We start from the raw sequence: 13,223 nt of genomic DNA, 5'->3' as shown, positions 1-13,223 counted from the left end.
CACAAGATAAAATGTACCATCAAATAGTCCAGACAGTGGAGGTGTGGACATTTTCAGCCTCCACTCCGAGGCAATCATTGGTATGGCTACCACAGTATTAACCACTGAAACTTACTTTAAAAAATAATTATCGTCCCCACCCCACATGCCAATGGTGCCTTTGGATGGTGGTTCTGACACGTGCCACCAGAGGGAAAGAAAACAGAGGGTGGATCAGAATGAGGGCAGACCTTAGTGCAGACTTTCCTGATGGGTGCTTCAGGTGATGAAGTACGTGCTAGCACAGGAAGGAGCTGCTAGGCCCCAGCTGGGAAAGGCCTCAGGCATGGCAGCAGAGCCGCTCTGGGTTTAAATCTTTCCAATGAGAATCCAACCCAGAGGCTGCTGGGTAGGTCCCCAAAGCCACAGCAAATTCTAAAAGCCTTGATTACCCGTCCCTTTTGCCTAGGTCCGGGAGCTGATGAGAGCACAGTTGTTCCTCAGTGTGAACGGACACGCCCTCGGGGTTACTTGCCTGCCTTGGGGGTTACTTGCCTGCCTTGGGGGTTACTTGCCTGCCTTGGGCTTCACAGCTGGCTTTTCTTTAGGTGGAATAAACGCCTTGTTTCTTTCCTCCTGCCTCTTGGTCAGAGCTTCTGCTTGCTTGGCCTAGGCAGTGAGAAACGCCTTAGTAAACACGAGTGATCGCCAGCTTCGCGGTGAAGGTTGTGAGCCATCTTAAAAGCCTTACCTTTATTGCTTCCATTTTCTGCCTCTTCTTCTGATTCGCCTTCAGAAAGTATTCACCACTTGCCAATTCTTTATCAATCTGTTAGAGACAGTTATTTATAGTTAGGAAATTCCTGTCATCTATATTTCTGATCTAAGAAAGTCACGGTGTCCTGCGGTGAAAACTGTGGACTCAGTACTCTAATGAGCTGGCCACACAGGACGGAAGTGTCAGCTGAGGCCCGTACAAGCATGGAGCCGGGACACCACAAAACCCATGAACTCAGGTAGGACCACAGGTCAGGGGTTCAGAGAAGAGTGAAAGGAGTCAGATGAGTTTGGGGATGGTGGGTGGGGCTTGAGACTCCAAGAAGGTGGAAGAGGACTTAGAAAGGATTGACGCTATAGCACACGGGGACAGTGAAAGGAGCTAAGCCAGGTGTGCATGCCTTTGGTCCTAGCACCCGGAGAAGCTAAGGTAAGAGGAATTCAAGGTCAGCCAGGGCCACAGGGCTAGACCCTGGCGCAGAAAGGTAAAAAGAGAGGGGACACAAAGTCACTGTCTCAATTCTTGTAGTTTGAACCTCATTAACGGTTCCTTGAATGGGTTATCACCTCACTGAGGCATGAGGAACTGACCCATGAACAGGTCGTATAAAATGAGCTGCTCACAGTCACAGAAAGGGGTATGAGGACAAGTCCAGGGATGCACTGCTGTTTAAGACACTTATAAGTCAGCCAAAGTAACAGGTGTATAGCATGAGAACATGGGGAATCAGCAAGAGATAGAGTGAAGTATTATAATCAAAGCCCACAACAGCAGCGCAAGGAAACAAATAGCCCGAGCATCCTGGCTACTGAGCAAGGGGAGAAAACGCTGCTGCTCTGCAGGGACATGGATGAGAGAACGGCCAGCAAACTCCCTGCAGGGAGAAGCGATCCTCACTGGAGTTTTACGGCCCACTAAGGTAAAGAAGCTGAAGTTTGGACACCAGCCTGGCAGTACCAAGGACCTGATATTATCTCTCCCTGGGGCTACAGCCTGAGGAAGGGACTGATCTAGGAACCACAAACACTGCACACTATCTCTGCCAACCACAGATGCTCCACTGAGCTGTCTGATGAACACGGCATGGCCCAACAGAGTGACAAGGACCCATGCTTGCTGAGTGTGCTGTATTGTGAGGAATGAGTGCTGTGATTGATGGGGAACTGCTCCCCACTTCAAGTTCTCTATCCCTTCAAGGATGCCCCGGGAAACCAAAGGTATAGCCAAAGTTTCGAATTTAAGCCAGCGCTAGAACCGGAAGTAGGCACCCAAGCAGTTCTTGCTATCCTAACCCACTCCTGTTTGCCTGTCTGTCGCTGATAGGACAAAGGAAACACGATAGCATCTGTTACTGTTCTTCCAACACGGGCACACAGAGGGGCCCCAGAGCCGCGAGGGCTGGACCATCTCACGCTGAGCTGCCCCACGGTGGAAAAGTCACTTTGCTGGACTCCAGCTCTCGGGTACACACTGCCATCCAAGGAGAGCAGAACCCTCGCTGTTCTGCTTCAACACTGCCCCTCCCTCCCTCCCCCTCTGCGGGAGGGGGGCCTCAGTGTGAGCGTCACAGAGGGGGTCCTAAGGTTCCCAACACCCACCCTTCCCGTGGCACCGCTAGGCCAACACTGCTGACCAGTCAATGGGCAAGGGCTCCAGCAGTGGAATTACAGGTGGGCACCATCAGACCCAAGTTTCATCAATGAACAGATAATCCAGACAAAAAATGAACCCATACTGCAGCTCAAATAGATGTTTACAGAGCATTATATCCAATAGCCACAAAAGACCTAAAGACATGCTTTCATCAAATAAGTTTTTCTATAATAAACCAGATTAGGCTAAAAAACAAATCCTGAGGCGGGGGGAGGGGGGAATAGTATCCTTTAACATTATAGAATATAATTAAAAATCAGCAACGATTATTTTGGAAGTTATTCAGGTGCATGGAATATTTAAGAATTTGTTGAAATAAAAGGAAATATAGGATGGGTGTGATAGAGCACTCCTTTAATCCCAGCACCCAGGAGGCCAATGCAGGCAGATCTCTTGAGTTTGTGCCAGCCTGGTCTAAATGGTTTCAGGATATCTAGGACTGTGTAGAAAGACCCTGTTTCAGCTCCCACCCCCCACCCACTGCAAAAAGAGTGAAATGCAACACAGCACGGCCGTAGGGAGCAATCCTGAGAGGGGAACCTACAGACTACATAGTAACCTCAGCAGAGTTCCAATAAGAACTCAACGAGTCCTCACTACGGAGGGCTTCGAAAGCAACAAATCAAACCCCAAACCAGGGGAGGGAAAGAAAACTACAGCAGAAATAAAGCCAAAGAGCAGCAGGCCAATGGCCAAAGAGCTCCCCTCACCAAGAAAAGCGGTAAGGCTCGAGTAGGAAAAGGGGAATATTAAAGCCAGCGATAACGAAACACAAATTTCACTAGTAGTTATTACACAACCGCATGTTAATGACAAAATCGGAAGGAAAAACATTCCAGACATCTTAAAATGAAATGAAGGTATTAAAACTCTGTCACTAACAAGTCTCCTGACGGAGAAAAGCTCGGGACCAAAGGGTTTCAGTGCTCAACTTTTCAGACCTAATGTCAGTTCTTCTCAAGCCACTCCAGATAAATGAACAGAAGAATTCTTTCCAAAGTCATCCTATGCAGACAGCATTATCCTGGTAACAAAACCATACATTAATATCCCTGAAAAATAGCCAGAAAAATTCTAAAAAAAGATGGCGCATGCCTCGAGTCCTGGCACTCGGGAGGCAGAGGCAAGCAGATCTCAGTGAGTTTCAGGACAGCCAGGACTGTTACACAGAGAAACCCTGTCTCGAAAAAACAATCTGAAAAAAGAACCAGGACCAGCAAGTCAAACCTAACAGCTCCTAAAAATAGGATTTTGATCATGCTCTTTTCACTCAAGATTTGCAAAGATGGCTCTTCACAAATCAATACATGTTGACACAGAAACAGAATGAAAGACAAAAGTCCAACCTCAACAGATACAGCAAAAGCAGTTCATAAAATTCAACATAAAAGTTATAAATGAGCCGGGCGTTGGTGGCGCACGCCTTTCATCCCAGCACTCAGGAGGCAGAGTCAGGCGGATCTCTGTGAGTTCGAGGCCAGCCTGGGCTACCAAGTGAGCTCCAGGAAAGGCACAAAGCTACACAGAGAAACCCTGTCTTGAAAAAACCAAAAAAAAAAAAAAAAAAAAGTTATAAATGAGAAACCCAAAGTCAACACCACACTGTGGAAAACTCAGAGAATGTTCTGTGAGACCAAGAACTAAAGATGTCTACTCTGAATGCTTTTATTCAACAAAAGCATCAGAGGTGGTAGTCACAGCAACTGGGTATGAAAAAAGGCAAACAAGAAATCAAATGACCTGTCTACAGATGTAATTATGTAAAAAAAGCTAAAGACTCCACCAAAACACTATTATTAAACTGATGAATTCAGAAAAGATACAAAGTCAGCATACAAAGCCATTTAGCTTTTCCATACCCTAGTAACAAATCTGCTAACTTCAAGGGTCTCCAATCTTTTCATATTACAACATGACCCTGTGGGCCACATTCCTGGCTATCCTGGGAAACATGACCAGCAGTCTGGGCAAGGCCTGTAACACACATGTGCACACATGCATACACACCTAGAAACTTCAGAAAATAAAAGACTAATGAGAGAAACTGAAAATACAGGAAGATAAAAGCATCTCCCTGTAGTGGATCAAGGAATTAATACTGATGAGTGCCCATGCTTCCCACAGCAACCTATGACATCAACGCAATCAGTGTTCTTCTCAGATGGGAAAAAGCTATCCTTAAGCTCACAGGAAGCACAGATCTTAAAGAGCCAAAGCAGTCTTGAGAAAAGACGGAGGCACCTCACTTCTCTACTCCAGGCTCCCCACACATTCGCACAAGTCTAAACAGCGTGGCACACCGGCACCTCAGCCCCACTCTAATTCCCATAGGCTCTCACTTTCCTGCCCTCCCAGAGGAGATGCCCTGCCTGGCATTCCCATTTTCTCACCATGAGCTTCACACTCTAATACCTCCCACCCCTGGCCTGAAGATTTTCCCTGGAAACTCCAAACACAGGACTGTGAGGAACAGAAGACAGTGGCCACAAGCTCCTATCAGAACCACCAGAACCGACCTGGTAAAGACTGAATATTTTATGATATAGACAAAGAAGAAAATAACAAAACAAGATCCCAAAACAAGGCACGTATAGACCAAAGCCAAGCAGGAAGAAAGGATTGATGGGGTGGAGGGGGTGGGTGGGGAGAGGAGTCAAAGGAATTCGGAATTCTTTTCTGATGGCTTCAACTATTCCAGACCCACAGAATGCCAGTATCTGGTTATCTGCCAGGTGTGGGAGGGAACTAAAAAGAGACACAAAGGACTGCCACACAGGTAGGCCTAGCAGAGGCTGGAGACACGAACTTTTAGTGAATTTAATCCAAGGATGGGACTTTTCTCCACTTTAATTTTTTGAGTTTTTGAGTTTTGCTTGGAAAGTGTGGCTGAAAGAAAAAGGTGCATTGGCCGGGTGGTGGCAGCGGCGCACGCCTGTAATCCCAGCACTCGGGAGGCAGAGGCAGTCAGATCTCTGTGAGTTCGAAGCCAGCCTGGGCTACCAAGTGAGTCCCAGGAAAGGTGCAAAGCTACACAGAGAAACCCTGTCTCAAAAAACCAAAAAAAAAAAAAAAAAAAAAAAGAAAAAGAAAAAGAAAAAGGTGCATGAAAAAGATGGGCTGGAAATCCCAGCCATGAGTGTAAAGGAAAGAACCAGCAGGAAGGCAAAAGGGAAGGAATCCATTACTTAGAAACAAATGGATGAGAGTTAAGACTTTTAAAGTGATACAGTACACGGTCACAAAACATTGACTCCCTGGGCTGCTTTTACGTACAGAACACGGGCTGCCTGGCACCACCCCAGCAGTTTACTCACAATGAGATGCCCACTCCCCAGACCCCTGCCGTCCTGACACATCTACACCCACCCTAAACTCTCAGTAACATGCCAAACAAAATCCGGTTTCGTCTGTCCTGGCACTCACCACTCACCACTCACCTGAGACTCTGGCTGTGGAGGAGGGAAGGGCGTGTACTCCTTCTTAACGCTCTTCTTCTTTGGTTCCTTCCGTTTATTCACATTTTTGTGTTTGAACTGTGGCAAAAATCTTTCCCAACTCTGTGATCGCAACTCGGAATCTTTGGCCAACTCCCGTTTAATCATCAAGGTCTTTAGGCACATACACATAATAAAATTTTAAATTTTAAAATTCATACATTTGTTAACACATTAACACTAGTGTGTCCAGGAGAATAAACCAATTGCAAGGACATCGATTTTAAACCTGCACAATTGGCCAAACATCAGAAACTAGAAGAATCTAGATTAAACTTAAACATGAAATGAAGCCCAGCTTCCCTGCCATCATTTCACTAAAGCTCAACTTGGTAACAGAGAGGTCTTAACTAGCAGGCACTTCCTGTGGACAAGATGCTTCAGCAGTAACTGAGGTAGCACAAGGAAAAGTCCAGTAATTTAAAATCACTTTACTCAATCCTAGTGACTATTCAACTTCTTCAAGTTTAAGTGCATTTCCCCACGGGCTCCCACCACGGCTCCCTGGACTACAGACAGCTGCATTCCCCACGGGCTCCCACCACGGCTCCCTGGACTACAGCTGCATTCTCCACAGGCTCACACCACGGCTCCCAGGACTACAGACAGCTGCATTCCCCACAGGCTCCCACCACAGCTCCCTGGACTACAGCTGCATTCCCCACGGGCTCCCACCTCAGCTCCCTGGACTACAGCTGCATTCCAGCCCAATCAGTGACTCCACAAACACAGGCATACGACAGGCCTCTCCCAAAGAGGGCTACAATTGGAGCATAAATCCCAAAGGAAGCTTAATGTAACCGGAGAGTCTAGACTTCGACAAAAGTAGGCAGAATCTGATTGCTATCACCTAAATCACTTCTGAGAGGCTTATTTTCAATGGATTAGAACGCTACAATAAAGGACAGTATCTCCTTCCACAGTTTTTACAAGGGCGATACAAGCACCAAAGAAGGGAAGGATGAATTCATCTAAAACAGCTTTGCTCTCTCTCTGAGCATGTTATGTTTTCAGAGAATATCTAATTTTCAAAAGCAGTTTGTGATGTTAGAAGTCTGACAATCACTAAATAATGACTACAATCAACACTCACCTTAATGTTATAAATTGGATGGATGTTCTTCATGGTATCAAGGACTACTTTTCGAACCTGAAATTTACAAAGAAAAATGACGCAGTCCACGAAGACTTTTAACAAACTGGACAGAAGAGGACTAACCTACTGTAAACTATCTTATGGATCAGACACTAACCGCTACACTGGATGTAACTTCTTCAATTGTTCTAGATCATTTATAACAGCAGTCAACCTTTTCAATCAAAAACTGTTTCATTACTGTGACTATATAGTAAACAACGAACACAACAGCCAGTACCTTAGAGGAGGCGCTTTAGGGGAAGAGGGCTAGATTTAGAGTTAAAAGGTGAGGGTTCAAATCCTGGCACAGGGGCTATAGCTTGGTAGAAGAGTGCTTGCCTATTTTGCACAAAGCCTTAGGTTTGATTGCCAGCTCTGCAAAATAATAGTTATTATTATTTATATGTATATATAAATTATAAATATATATATAAATTATATAAATAAATAATAATTCTGGGACTGCCACATCACGTAAGAGTCAATTAATATTCCCATTTCATCTTTATGTCTGCAAAATGGAGATAAAACTGTATCTCAGATCTACTCTAGGAACTACATAAAATATTTAAAAACCTTTTACAACTGTAAAATATTTAATATATTTATTATTGCTTCATTAGAAAAAAGGTAAGCAATTTATGAGAAAGAGGCCAACAGGATTACTACTAGAAAACATCCCAAGGCAGAAGCAAACCGCACAGCCAGATCCAGCTTAAAACAGTATGAAGAGGACCTGATAGAAAGATGTGCTCCATGGGTATTCTCTAAACATTTGACAAGTTACAGAAAATGTTCATGAGAACACTAAAACAAAAAACTTGGCTTGAAGGAAATGTTTTCAGAGTCTGACCTCTGCTGGCTGCATGCATTACTACAAAAAAACGAGGCCTCTGCTCAGTTTTCCAAATACTGCCTCCATGTGTGGACACCAGGGTCTTACAGGAGCTACTAAGACATGAACTACCCTCTTAAGTATTATAACGGGTCGGGTGATGATCCACAGACCTAACTCAGAACAGGATGTCTCCATGGTTGTCAAAGGCGTTCCTGGAGTGATGACGCCCAAGTTATGCGGCGTACAATTTACATATGAGAAATCAAACAAAGCACATTCTAAAACTACAAAAGGATTATAAAGCATTATCAAATGAACAATTATACCGCTACCAGATTACTTCATTTTTGTCTGGAGAAAATGTTAGGTCATGGTTCTCACCTCCTTCAGGCCACTGAAAGGCCCAATGGCGGAAACAGTATTCCCCTGCACCATAACGTAACAGTTTGTCAGGAGTTCCAGTGCCTGCACCAAAACAGCAAATTCAAACTCAGTGCACTGAAAAGTCCATTTCCGAGCAGCTCACACTCCACTGATGCCAAGTACCTTCAGTGTAGATCCCTTGGGACCAATAAGCCGCTGTCTTCTTTTTACAAATCTCTCTTTATTTCTCACTAGAGAACCGATTTTAATGATGTCACATGCAACATCATCCTGAAGTATCCGCACTGCCTTTTACGAGAGAGAAAAAAAAAAAAATGCATCAACCTTCTTCTTTTCTTCTTATCAGCCCAGGCTAATAAAATCTAAGCACAAACACAAAAACTTGAGGGAGGGTGGGAGGGCACAGGGAGACACAGTCCTGCAGGCCGCTAGCAAGCTGCCTCGGTTCCCTCAGGCACGGCCCACCTTGTGTTTTGAACAGTCCCCTCACTGGCCCGGAGCTCACCAAGTTAGCTGTACGCAAACACCAATACACTAACCCCCCCACCCCTCGACCCCGGTCCCAGACACACCTGTTCAAATGAAACGCTCCTCGCCAAGAGCTTTATTAGGTCTCTGGCCCGAATGATGATGTAAGGGTCAAAAGTCTTCTTTGTCGTACACACAGTCATGCTCCCCTCAATCAAGTCCAGGGTTGCTTTAACATGCTACAAAAAGAAGAAAAGAACCAAAGAGGGGTTCGGTTTTCCATCATTATAGAGCTGATCCCATCCACCTACCGATCTCTCTGCCTTTCAGCTAACAAATCCTTTCAAGTCCCACTCTGAATAAGCTGGGCAGTTAAATGCAAATAATGAGAACTTGATTTATTTCATACTTGAAGCGGTTGGAACCAAGACTGAGAAATGGATTTTCCTTTCAAATTTCTTTCTACCTGGTTAATGGACTAAATACAAAACAAATTATCATAGGTCCCCAAAGCAGCAATAATCGGCAAAGATGAGCCCTGGTTCTCGATAGCAAGAACCGGATGTTTAAAAACTAATTTCCTCTGCGTACATGGGAGCATGTGAGGAGGGAGATGCACATGACATGGAGAGGCCAGAGCTCAACCTCAGGCCCTGCTGCTCACCAAGTAAGTGATCTGTGGCTGGCTCATGAGTCTCAGGCCTGTCTCCTCCATGCCTGGCTGTTTCCATGGGTCCTGGGGACAGAACTCTGGTCCTAACACTTGACTGCCAGCACTTACCAACTGAGCTATCTCCCCAGGCCCAGGAACTACATTTTAACAAAGCAAAGCAAATTGCTTCTTTCGCACTTGTGACACATTCAGAAGAATCCTGAGTTATGGTGAGTAGTGAACATTACACCACCAGCCCCCTAGAGGCTTGTCAGCAGGAGACAAATAGGGGAACACTGGGTGCATCAGCAGGTCGTGTTTAAAATAAAATCTGAAACATGGCTTGGCTTAAATTGGTCAAGTACACGGTAACCATCACTGCCCGGAAAAGGTGTTTGGAGATTTGGATGTCACAGGTGGTTTCCGACAGTTTGAGATACCTCGAAATTATTAAAAGCATGAGGATTACTCAAAGTACTTTATTATGCACAAAACTAAAAATGAATGAACCGTAAGAATACAGTTTACCTAGGAATCTAGATTCCTTTAAATACTAAAGAAACCAAATTAACAAGCCGTGTCAGCATCTCCGAAACCAAAATCCACCAGCATACACAAATGCATTAAAAGTAAAGGCGGGCTGGGCAGTGGTGGCGTACACCTTTAATCCTAGAACTAAGGAGGCAGAGTAAGATGGATCTCTGTGAGTTCTAGGCCAGCCTGGTCTACAGGACTAGTTCCAGGACAGCCAGAGCCAGAGCTACACAGAGAAACCCTGTCTCAAAAAAAAAAAAAAAAAAAAAAAAAAAAAAAAAAAAACAATAAAGAAAGAAAGAAAGAAAAAATGCAAGAGCAAACTCTCAAATGAAATGTTTAAAGCTTGCATACGTGTTCGTTCAAGGCTTTCTGCACCAAAGGCCAACACTCTTTCAGGTAAGCCTCTCTGTATTTTGGGAACAAGGTCGCAAAGCTGCTTTCCTCCAAGAGCCCTCTGGGATTGTCCTCTTTGGAAAAAGCGGGTTCCTTCCAACCATCAGGAACAGTGAGGAGTTCTGCCTCATCTGCAGAAGAAAGAATTCCCACATCATGTGTTAATGGTCTTTCAGACACTTGGTGCGCATTCTGTGCACATCCTCATAAGCTTCCCGATACACTCCTTCCTTTCCTCCCCACAGGTTTCACATTATTCAACATCATGACCACAACTCTGACATCATCATTATAATACCATATTGGACCATCTGAATACACTGCAGTTGCCTCATCAGAACAAGTTCTTCAAGGATGGGGGGGGCACCCTTCCTTGTATCCACTCAAATTGGGATGTATTAGCAGATAAGCAATTAAGACACTTTTACTGCACTATATTATGGTTCAAACACCCTTTTATCATTTTAATATTAATAATCTGACTTTTCCAGTTATAGAACCTGTATGTGTGTGTGTGTGCGTAAAATTTTTAAAAGTGGATTCTGGTGTATATTGCCAATTAACAATCACTGTGACAGAATTTTAAGTTTTCCAAAGAGCTTTCTACATACATTTTATGAATAAAAGAAGAACCGCTATTATTATTTCTACTTTATAGGAGAAGATATTGCAGTCCAAAAGGACTAATGGACCCAAAGGAACAAAAGCCAGAACAGCCTAAAACACTGATGGCTAAATGAAAACACCTCGAGAGGGCCCTGCACCACGTCTGTCTTAAAACTCCCCTGCCTCAGCTCTTTAAAAGCCACTCAAATCTAATAGCTACACACTGACTACACTCAAAGATATCACCTATGAAGATGTAGCATCAGCACACCTGTGGGAGTTTTGTGGGCAATGCTATCTGGGGCTCCATCCCAGACATAGTCACAATCCCTGGGGTGAGGGTCAGAAATCTCTCCTTAACCCATCTCATCTGGCACTCCGTAAATGACTAAGTTTGAAAAGCTGGTCTTTGGCCCAGGTTCTCTATCAGTCCCAGTTAAGAAAACTTGCCCTCTACTTTTCCATTTACATCCACTTCGCTATTTCCAGTTCAAAATAATAAGAATTAGTCCTCATAAACCATTTAGTCTCCAATATCTTCTTTTTTAAAATGCCACCAAAACCGGTAATGTAAAATGCAGTATGTTCCATTTAAACACTTCAACTGCTATCAATCAGTCAAGGGAAAAACGGCCGCCTACCAAAGCACTGAAAGGCAAAAGAAGAGAAGGAGGCTTTCACAACAGAGGAAGGACAAACGGCCCCAAGACAGGTGAAACTACGCAACTTCATCCGGGAAGCCCAATTGAAAACAACCAGCTACAATTTCTTATCTTCAAAACAGCACATTTTTCAAAACGGAAGTAATAAGATTACTGTAAATTTGCAGCAATGAGAAATCTCATCTGTTAGTGTGCCATACCGACACAGCTTCCTCACCATGGCTGACTGTGTGTATGTACCCTCACACTGGGAGCCGAAATAAACTTTTCCTTAGAACAAAAAACCTGGCACAGCTCCTTCCGAACAGTGTTGGCATAACTTGAACATACCCCGCAATTTAGTTACCAATCCAAGGGTCCCTACAGAAACCCTTGGGCATTGCCAGATGACATGTGCACAGGTGCTTACAATAGCAAGCAGTGGGTAGAACCCAAATGTCCACCAACGGGAGAATTGAAAGGTGTTCCATGTAAGGCAGTATTACATAACAGCGGAAAGAATAAAATCACACCTACAAACATCACCTCGGTTCAATAACCAAAGAGAAGCTAGAGACACAGCACGCATACGCGTTCCTTTCATTTTGCTGAGGTAAAAACGAAGTACTGTGTTGAAAATTATAATGGCTGAAGAAAAGGTAACGGCACACTCGAATGACTCAGACTCGTTACTCCGGGTATCAGCAAGGAAAATATCCCCTGTGATTGGCACACGGGAAACTTGTGAACTCTTCCTACAAGCCTGACTTGTCAGTTCCTTAAGCGTTGGTTGGATCTTTTACTCACGTCTATAGTCTCTGCCGTCCTTTACGCCCTTCGTCTTTAAACGCAACAATTAAAAAAAGAAAACTTTAAATGCATTTCATTAGGATTTATCTTCATATTGAAATTAAATTATAACTCAAGAGAGTAATCAAACTCGGGCATCAAAAATCAAAGTAGCGGTCAAAACCAAAGACTAAGCTGTGCCATCTAGTAATTTAGCAATCAGATAAAAAAAAAAGTCGGACACACTTTCCCACCTTGCTCGGCCCCCACATGTCTGCGTCCGCCTCACCCCTCACTCCTTCGCCATCAGCGCTCACTTGTACATAAGGATTATCTCTCCCACCGGATCCCGATCTGCATCCGTTCACCAACCTTCCCTCCCCCCCGGAGCGCGGCAAAGTACTGCCTCGCCTCCCCACAACTTCTCATGCTTTCACCGGAGACAGAATGCACGTCAGCTCTGCTCGTCAGGGGCTGCCCTCGGCAAAAGCACGCAGTTAAATACGTGTCCGGCCCGTCAACATTTCCCGATTTCCCACGATGAAGTGCACAGAACTGCGGGCACTTCGCAGTCTAGAGGAGGCTTAACCCCAGTCCCACAGCCAAGGAAATAAAAAAAACAGACGATGCTTCAAGACCCACCAGCTCCAGACCGGCCCTCGCACTACCTCACCTTGGTTCTCGCGCTTCTGCTTCTGCTTCTGAGCAGCTTTGGCCGGCTCGGCCACCGAAGACGAGGCCATCGCGGAACGGCTTCCGGCAGCACCGGAAGTGGAGCGGCTCTTCAATCCCGCCGGCTACGACGTCTACGGTGCAAAATGAGTTCCGGAGGAATCCCGACGAGCTCGGCGTGGTCTCTGCGCACACGCGCGT

The 13,223-nt window shown here is 44.9% G+C and overlaps 1 protein-coding gene across 1 annotated transcript in view; it reads right to left on the bottom strand.

Moving 5' to 3' along the window:
• Krr1 (KRR1 small subunit processome component) overlaps positions 1–13,223 on the bottom strand; it is a 14,327-nt gene extending 1,104 nt beyond the window's left edge. The window contains exons 1-9 of the mRNA XM_076553895.1: positions 13,024–13,223; positions 10,273–10,445; positions 8,837–8,971; positions 8,427–8,552; positions 8,262–8,345; positions 6,998–7,054; positions 5,848–6,018; positions 731–808; positions 555–648 (exon numbers count right to left, since the gene is read on the bottom strand). Of these exons, the coding sequence (XP_076410010.1) occupies positions 555–648; positions 731–808; positions 5,848–6,018; positions 6,998–7,054; positions 8,262–8,345; positions 8,427–8,552; positions 8,837–8,971; positions 10,273–10,445; positions 13,024–13,093 (988 nt within the window). The 5' untranslated portion in view covers positions 13,094–13,223. The remainder of the gene's footprint in view (positions 1–554; positions 649–730; positions 809–5,847; positions 6,019–6,997; positions 7,055–8,261; positions 8,346–8,426; positions 8,553–8,836; positions 8,972–10,272; positions 10,446–13,023) is intronic.

This window comes from Peromyscus maniculatus, chromosome 18 (assembly GCF_049852395.1).
Source record: "Peromyscus maniculatus bairdii isolate BWxNUB_F1_BW_parent chromosome 18, HU_Pman_BW_mat_3.1, whole genome shotgun sequence".
In the NCBI taxonomy this organism is placed as follows: domain Eukaryota; kingdom Metazoa; phylum Chordata; class Mammalia; order Rodentia; family Cricetidae; genus Peromyscus; species Peromyscus maniculatus.
The sequence above is the reverse complement of the archived record's forward strand: the minus strand, read 5'-3'. Positions and strand labels throughout refer to the sequence as shown.